Source organism: Bombina bombina, unplaced genomic scaffold, assembly GCF_027579735.1.
Source record: "Bombina bombina isolate aBomBom1 unplaced genomic scaffold, aBomBom1.pri scaffold_530, whole genome shotgun sequence".
Classification (NCBI taxonomy): domain Eukaryota; kingdom Metazoa; phylum Chordata; class Amphibia; order Anura; family Bombinatoridae; genus Bombina; species Bombina bombina.
Genome location: NW_026512929.1, coordinates 107874 through 117500, shown reverse-complemented (window position 1 = coordinate 117500; position 9627 = coordinate 107874). Strand labels below are relative to the sequence as shown.

The 9627-nt window shown below is 34.7% G+C and overlaps 1 protein-coding gene across 1 annotated transcript in view; it reads left to right on the top strand.

The window, feature by feature from the left end:
* The window catches only part of LOC128644604 (catalase), a 74025-nt gene that overhangs the window by 8553 nt on the left and 55845 nt on the right, over nt 1-9627 (top strand). Inside the window, exons 3-4 of the mRNA XM_053697150.1 lie at nt 1865-1975; nt 5798-5928. Of these exons, the coding sequence (XP_053553125.1) occupies nt 1865-1975; nt 5798-5928 (242 nt within the window). The remainder of the gene's footprint in view (nt 1-1864; nt 1976-5797; nt 5929-9627) is intronic.

Sequence of the window (9627 nt, the reverse complement as noted above, 5' to 3'; positions counted from 1 at the left end):
GATGTAGCCTTATACCTTAATCACCTACAGGTGACCATGAGCCTACACTCCCCAACACTCAGGTGTAGCCTTATACCCTTTGTCACCTAGAGGTGACCATGAGCCTACACTCCTCAACACTCAGAAGTAGCCTTATATAGATATCACACAGTGATCATCATGAGCTTACACTCCCCAACAATAGCCTTATACCCAATCATCCTAAGATCACCATGAGCCTTCACTCACTGACACGCAGGTGTAGCGTTATACCCTTTGTCACCTAGAGGTGACCATGAGCCTACACTTCTCAACACTCCGAAGCAGCCTTATATAGTTATGACACAGTGATTATCATGAGCCTACACTTCCCAACACTCAGGGGTAACCTTATACCTTCATCACCTATAGGTGACCAGGAGCCTACACTCACCAACACTCAGATGTAGCCTTATATAGTCATCACACAGTGATCACCATGAGCCTTTATTTCCCAAAACTTGTGTACCTTTATCACCTAAAGGTGAAAATAAGCCTACACCCCCCAACACTCAGGTGTAGCCTTATACCTTTATCACCTAGAGGTGACCATGGGCCTACACTCAACACTCGGGTGTAGTCTTATACCCCGTCATTTCGAGATCACCATCAGCCTTCACTCACTAACACTCAGATATAGCCTTATACCCTCATCACCTAGAGTTGACCATGGGCCTACACTCCTCAACACTCAGATTTTGCCTTATATAGTTATCACATAGAGATTATCATGAGTATACACTCCAACACTCAGGTGTAGTCTTATAGAGGTGACCATGACCCTTCACTCACCAACACACAGCTGTAGCCTTATATAGTCATAACAGTGATTTTAATGAGCCTTAACTCCCCAACTCTCAGTTGTAGCCGTATTCTCTTATTACCTAAAGTTGACCATGGGCCTACACTCATAAACACTCAGATATTGCCTTATATAGTTATCATACAGTGATCTTCATGAGCTTACACTCCCCAACACTCAGGTGCAGCCTTATACCCTTATCACCTAGTGGTGACCAGGAGCCTACACTCGCCAAGACTCAGATGTAGACTTATATAGTAACACAGTGATTATAATGAGCCTTAACTCCCCAACTCTCAGTTGTAGCCTTATTTTCTTATCACCTAACGTTGGCCATAGGCCTACACTCATAAACACTCAGATATTGCCTTATATATAACTCTAGGTGATGAGGGTATAAGGCTATATCTGAGTGTTAGAATGCACCTGTCATGGTTAATGATATATTTCCTACCTGTTCTGTGTTAAATTTTGCATATATTATGTATTAATATTGTTTTTGTATTTTATTGTACCCTATTGTATCAATGCAATGTTTTGTGGACCCAGGACATACTTGAAAACGAGAGAAATCTCAATGTATCCTTCCTGGTAAAATATTTTATAAATAAATAACATAGTTATCACACAGTGATAATCATGAGCCTTCACTCCCCAACACTCAGGTGTAGCCTTATACCCTTAAATCTTAGAGATGACCATGGGCCTACACTCATCAACACTCAGATATTGCCTTATTTAGTTATCACACAGTGATCTTCATGAGCCTTAACTCCCCAACACTCCGGTAACTAACTTTTATCACCACGAGCCATGCAATCATACAATCAACCCAGACTCCTCAGCACTTGGATGTAGCCTTATACACTAGATACACTAGATGACTATAAGGTTATACTCCCCAGCACTATGAGCCTGCATAACCTACTCTCCCGATTGTATTTAACGCTAAAAGCCATCAGAATATGGAATCACTTTCAAGGTTAGTGGTTGTATTTGTCCTATTTCCTTTTTTTGTAATAAAGACTTATGTATGATTTTCAGGAGCTTTTGGGTATTTTGAGGTCACACATGACATCACGCAATACTGCAAGGCCAAAGTGTTTGACACAATTGGGAAGAAAACAGATGTCGCTGTAAGATTTTCCACTGTAGGTAAGGCTGAAAAATAGAACCACAATGTGTCCCCCTCAGATGCCTTCATGTTCCACCAAATACAACATATTGAGCTGCCACTTTACCTGAAGATTCTCAGGTGGTTGCCATATGCTATTCAAGTATATCTCACACATCTGTAACATATGGTCTCTTTAATGAAGAAGGCCCCTATGTATTGACCCAGAAGTCACTTCCTGATCTGGTCTCGCCCAGAATAATCAATCTCTGCAAGACTTTCACACCTCACTGCAGTGACACCTTAAGTTATGGTAACCATCAAAATTTTGCTGTTATTTAGTTTAACTGAACTTTTTTCTTTTATGTTTTCAGTTACAAGAAAACTCACAATACTGAGTGTCTCAGGGAACTAACAAGACTCATTTAGTGTCTCAGGGGACTAACAAGACTGACTGAGTGCCTAAGAGAACTAACTAGACTCACTGAGTGTTACAGATAACTTACAAGACTCACTGAGTGCCTTGGAGAACTTACAAGACTCACTAAGCGCCTCAGAGGTCTAATAAGACTCACTGAGTGTCTCAGGGAACTAACAAAACACACTGAGTGCCTCAGGGAACTTACAAGATTTACTGAGTGCCTCAGGGAACTATCTAGACTCACTGAGTGCCTCAGGGAACTATCTAGACTCACTGAGTGCCTCAGGGAACTATCTAGACTCACTGAGTGCCTCAGGGAACTATCTAGACTCACTGAGTGCCTCAGGGAACTATCTAGACTCACTGAGTGCCTCTGGGACCTATCTAGACTCAATGAGTGCCTCTGGGAACTATCTAGACTCACTGTGTGCCTCTGGGAACTATCTAGACTCACTGAGTGCCTCTGGGAACTATTTAGACTCACTGTGTGCCTCTGGGAACTTACAAGATTCACTGTGTGCCTCAGGGAACTTACAAGATTCACTGAGTGTCTCAGTGAACTAACTAAACTCACTGAGCACCTCAGGGAACTAACAAATTTACTGAGTGCCTTAGCAAACTAACTAGACTCGCTGAGTGTTACAGGGAACTAACTAGACTCGCTGAGTGTTACAGGGAACTATCTAGACTCACTGAGTATTACAGGGAACTACCTAGACTCTCTGAGTGTTACAGATAACTTACAAGACTCACTGTGTGCCTCAGGGAACTTACAAGATTCACTGAGTGCCTCAGGGAACTTACAAGATTCACTGAGTGTCTCAGGGAACTAGACTCACTGATCCCCTCAGGGAACTAACAAATTTACTGAGTGCCTTAGCGAACTAACTAAACTCGCTGAGTGTTACAGGGAACTATCTAGACTCGCTGAGTATTACAGGGAACTAACTAGACTCGCTGAGTGTTACAGCGAACTAACTAGACTCGCTGAGTGTTGCAGGGAACTATCTAGACTCGCTGAGTATTACAGGGAACTAACTAGACTCGCTGAGTGTTACAGGGAACTAACTAGACTCACTGAGTGTTACAGGGAACTAACTAGACTCAATGAGTGTTACAGGGAACTAACTAGACTCACTGAGTGTTACAGGGAACTAACTAGACTCGCTGAGTATTACAGGGAACTAACTAGACTCACTGAGTGTTACAGGGAACTAACTAGACTCGCTGAGTGTTACAGGGAACTAACTAGACTCGCTGAGTGTTACAGGGAACTAACTAGACTCGCTGAATGCCTCAGGAAACAAACTAGACTATCCGAGTGCCTTAGGGAACTAACAAGTATACCTGAATGCCTGGAGGAACTAACAAGTATCACTGAATGCCTGGAGGAACTAACAAGTATCACTGAATGCCTTGGGGGAACTAGCAAGACTGAGTGTCACAGTAACAAACAAACTCAATGAGTGTCTCAAGGAAATAACTAGACTCACTGACTGTCAAAGTGGATGTAACAAGACTCATTAAGTGTCACAGGAAAATAATGAAACTCATTAACTGTAATTGGGAATTAATGAAGCTAACTGAGCTTCACAAAGAACTAAGATTAACTTTTATACTTCTAAAAAGGGACATGTTTCAACTGTGAAAGTGTGTAGCATGTGACTTAATTGGTTGATGGGAGAGGTCCCCAGTGGGTTAAAGTGAGAATTTATAAGTGGGCTGATGTGAGAGGTCATAATTGGGTTGAGTTTAGAGGTCCCCAGTGGGTTGAAGTGAGAATTTACCAGTGAGTTGAGGTGAGATGTCAACAGTTGGTAAAGGTGATAATTCGCCAGTGGTTTGATGTGACAGGACACAAGTGGATTGAAGTGAGAGGTTCCCAGTGGGATAAGGACAAGGTATAAGTTAATCAGTGGGATGTTAAGTATAATAAGGTCACCAGGGAATAAGGAATAGTTATCATTTAAAATCAGTGGGATGTTAAAGGGACAGTCAACACCAGAATTTTTGTTGTTTAAAAAGATAGATAATCCCTTTATTACCTATTCCCCTGTTTTGCATAACCAACACAGTTATAATAATACACATTTTACCTCTGTAATCACCTTGTATCTATGACAGACTTGCATTTTAGCCAATCAGTGCTCACTCATATGAGCTTCGTGTGCGTGAGCTCAAAGTTATCTATATGAAACACATGAACTAACGCCCTTGAGTGGTGAAAAACTGTCAAAATGCTTTCAGATTAGAGGCGGCCTTCAAGGTCTAAGAAATTAGCATATGAACCTCCTAGGTTTAGCTTTCAACTAAGAATATCAAGAGAACAAAACAAAATTGGTGATAAAAGTAAATTGGAAAGTTGTTTAAAATTACATGACCTATTTAAATCATGAAAGGTTTTTTTTGGACTTGACTGTCCCTTTAAGTAAAATAAGGTCACCAGTGGAATAAGGACAAATTATCAGTTAATCAGTAGGATGTTAAGTAAAAGGTCACCAGTGGGATAAGGACTTGGTTATCAGTTAATCAGTGGGATGTTGAGTATAGGATCACCAGTGGGATAAGGACAAGGTATCATTTTATCAGTGGGATGTTGAGTAAAATAAGGTCATCAGTGGGATAAGGACAAAATATCAGTGGGATGTTAAATATAAGGTCACCAGTGGGATAAGGACAAGGTATCATTTAATCAGTGGGATGTTGAGTAAAATAAGGTCATCAGTGGGATAAGGACAAAATATCAGTGGGATGTTAAATATAAGGTCACCAGTGGGATAAGGACAAGGTATCGGTTAATCGGTGGGATGTTAAGTAAAAGGTCACCAGTGGGATTAGGACAAGGTATCATTAAATCAGTGGGATATTAAGTATTAGTTCACCAGTGGGGATAAGGACAAGGTATCATTTAATCAGTGGGGTGTTGAATATAGGGTCACCAGTGGGATAAGGACAAGGTATCAGTTAATCAGTGGGATGTTGAGTATTGGGTCACCAATGGAATAAGGACAAGGTATCAATTAATCAGTGGGATGTTGAGTAAAATAAGGTCACCAGTGAGATAAGGACACGGTATCAGTTAATCAGTGGGATATTAAGTATAGGGTCACCAGTGGGATAAGGACAAGGTATCAGTTAATCAGTGGGATGTTGAGTATTGGGTCACCAATGGGATAAGGACAAGGTATCAATTAATCAGTGGGATGTTGAGTAAAATAAGGTCACCAGTGAGATAAGGACACGGTATCAGTTAATCAGTGGGATATTAAGTATAGGGTCACCAGTGGGATAAGGACAAGGTATCAGTTAATCAGTGGGATGTTGAGTATAGGGTCACCTAATCAGTGGGTAATATAAGGTTTCATGCCACTAAGTGAATAATGTGCCAGACAAGCAGTGTGATAAGGCATCATGAGTCACTGCACAGTTTTACCTCCCACAGCTGGAGAATCCGGATCAGCAGACACTGTTCGTGACCCGCGAGGGTTTGCTGTTAAATTCTACACGGAAGATGGAATTTGGGACCTGGCAGGCAACAACATACCCATCTTCTTCATCAGAGACCCCATCCTGGTCAGTTATTCCTGTCTGTTTGGGCTTAGGGCCATAAGATCTTGTTTATGTTGTATAAGGGCAGAAGCCCAAGGGTCTCACACTATACAGTCTGTGGCCTGGGGTAGCGTGAGTGATAGTCCAGCCCCCTGTTATGGGATAAACACGCACAGTGAACTAGTATTAAACAGCTGTAACCACGTATAGTATGCAGCGTGAGGGGTCTAAACATGGTCCTTAAGGGAGACACAGGACAGAGTTTGATTATTAGTCACAGGAAATGGACTATGAAACAGAAATGGATTGGAAAGAGTGTGACATTTTTTCACAACTTTCCAATGTACTTCTATTCAAATTTGCTTCATTCTCTTTGTATCCTTTGTTGAGGGAGCAGCAATACACTACTAGATAGTTAAACACATTGAGTGAGCCAATGACAAGACATATGTGTAGCCACCGATCAGCAGCAGCTAGCTCCCAGTAGTGCACAGCTACTCCTGAGCCTACCTGGGTATGCTTTTCAACAAAAGGTATGAAGAGAACAGAGCAAATGATATAACAGCAGAGAATAGAAAACTTACAGTAGTATGCCCTGTCTGAATTTGGGGTTATATGTCCCTTTTTAAACTGAAATATTTTTTTTAAATGGATAAGATAAAGGAAAATATATAATAAGATTTGTTAGCCGTTTCTTTCATGATGAGTGTAACAAATATTTTATTTAATATACAGTAATATAATGTAATGTGTTTAATATACAGTAATATAATGTAATGTGTTTAATATACAGGTAATATAAATGTAATGTGCAGTAATATACATTTAATATACAGTAATATAATGTAATGTGTTTAATATACAGGTAATATAATGTAATGTGTTTAATATACAGGTAATATAAATGTAATGTGCAGTAATATACATTTAATATACAGTAATATAATGTAATGTGTTTAATATACAGTAATATAATGTAATGTGTTTAATATACAGGTAATATAATGTAATGTGCAGTAATATACATTTAATATACAGTAATATAATATAATATAAGTTTAATATACATGTAATATAAATGTAATATACATGTAATATACAGTAATATACAGTAATATGCAGTAATATACATTTAATATACATGTAATATACATGTAATATACAGTAATATGCAGTAATATACATTTAATATACATGTAATATAAATGTAATATACATGTAATATACAGTAATATACAGTAATATGCAGTAATATACATTTAATATACATGTAATATACATGTAATATACAGTAATATACAGTAATATGCAGTAATATACATTTAATATACATGTAATATACATGTAATATACAGTAATATACAGTAATATGCAGTAATATACATTTAATATACATGTAATATACAGTAATATAATGTAATATGCAGTAATATACATTTAATATACATGTAATATACAGTAATATAATGTAATATGCAGTAATATACATTTAATATACATGTAATATACAGTAATATACAGTAATATGCAGTAATATACATTTAATATACATGAAATATACAGTAATATACAGTAATATGCAGTAATATACATTTAATATACATGTAATATACAGTAATATAATGTAATATGCAGTAATATACATTTAATATACATGTAATATACAGTAATATATATTTAATTTACATGTAATATAAATTTAATATACAGTAATATACATATAATATACATGTAATATAAATGTAATATACATGTAATATACAGTAATATAATGTAATATGCAGTAATATACATTTAATATACATGAAATATACAGTAATATACAGTAATATGCAGTAATATACATTTAATATACATGTAATATACAGTAATATAATGTAATATGCAGTAATATATATTTAATTTACATGTAATATAAATTTAATATACAGTAATATACATATAATATACATGTAATATAAATGTAATATAAGTTTAATATACATGTAATATACATGTAATATATAATTAATATACTGTACATGTAATATACAGTAATATAAATGTAATATACATATAATATAAGTTTAATATACATGTAATATATATTTAATATACATTTAATATACAGTAATATAAGTTTAATATATATGTAATATAAATTTAATATACATGTAATATAAGTTTAATATACATATAATATATATGTAATATACATGTAATATAAGTTTAATATACATGTATTATAAGTTTAATATACATGTAATATAAGTGTAATATACATGTATTATAAGTGTAATATACATTTAATATACAGTAATATAATGTAATATACAGTAATATACATTTAATATACAGTAATATAGATTTAATATACAGTAAAATAATGTAATATATATGTAATATACAGTAATATACATTTAATATACAGTAAAATAATGTAATATATATGTAATATACAGTAATATACATTTAATATAGATATAATATACATGTAATATACATGTAATATAAGTGTAATATACATGTATTATAAGTGTAATATACATGTATTATAAGTGTAATATAAATGTAATATAAGTGTAATATACATGTAATATAAGTGTAATATACATGTATTATAAGTGTAATATACATGTATTATAAATGTAATATAAGTGTAATATACATGTAATATAAGTGCAATATACAGTAATATACATTTAATATACAGTAAAATAATGTAATATATATGTAATATACAGTAATATACATTTAATATAGATATAATATACATGTAATATACATGTAATATAAGTGTAATATACATGTATTATAAGTGTAATATACATGTATTATAAGTGTAATATAAATGTAATATAAGTGTAATATACATGTAATATAAGTGTAATATACATGTATTATAAGTGTAATATACATGTATTATAAATGTAATATAAGTGTAATATACATGTAATATAAGTGCAATATACAGTAATATAATGTAATATAAGGGTAATATATATGAAATATAAGTGTAATATACATGTAATATAAGTGTAATATACATGTATCCTTTTTGTTGTCTGTTTTTTCAATACAAAACTAAATATTACGAAATCTGATATTCTTTGGTTAAGAATAGTAAATATGGAAATAAGTTACCATTTGTAGAGGAGGATGAACTATACTATTTAGGGTGGAAGGTTACTAGAGACCTGAGGAGAGGGTATAGTTTGAGTTATACTGGGGTTATAAAGAAAGGGAGAGGATTTTGAATTTTTAGACAAATTTTCTAATCTTGTTGACTGGAAGAATTCACCTGATAAAGATATGTGTATTATGTAAATTGCTTTATCCAATGTCAATCATCACCCAATTAATTACATTGTCAGAAGTACACTAACTGGAGGTTTGCAGAGAACATTTTTATATAAGAGAAACATCCAAGAATATCATTGGCTAGACAATCTTCTTCTTATAGAGAAGGTGGCCTAGGTTTACCTCATTTAAGGCTTCATAATTGTGCAGTAACTTTACAGGTTGCTTATGATTGGTTACAGAGAACTGAATATTGCTTGCTTCTTAAAAGAAATTGAAGCTGTATTAGATAATTGTTCATTCCCTTTTATTGTGCTGCAGACAAAGATCTAAAGAGAGAAAGTCTCATCCAGTATATAGGGATGTCCTAGTGGTTTGGAGAGAAAAAATGCATAAAGCTTTAGGACCAGATTTTAAAGTGGAGCGCAAAATATCGCTTACGCG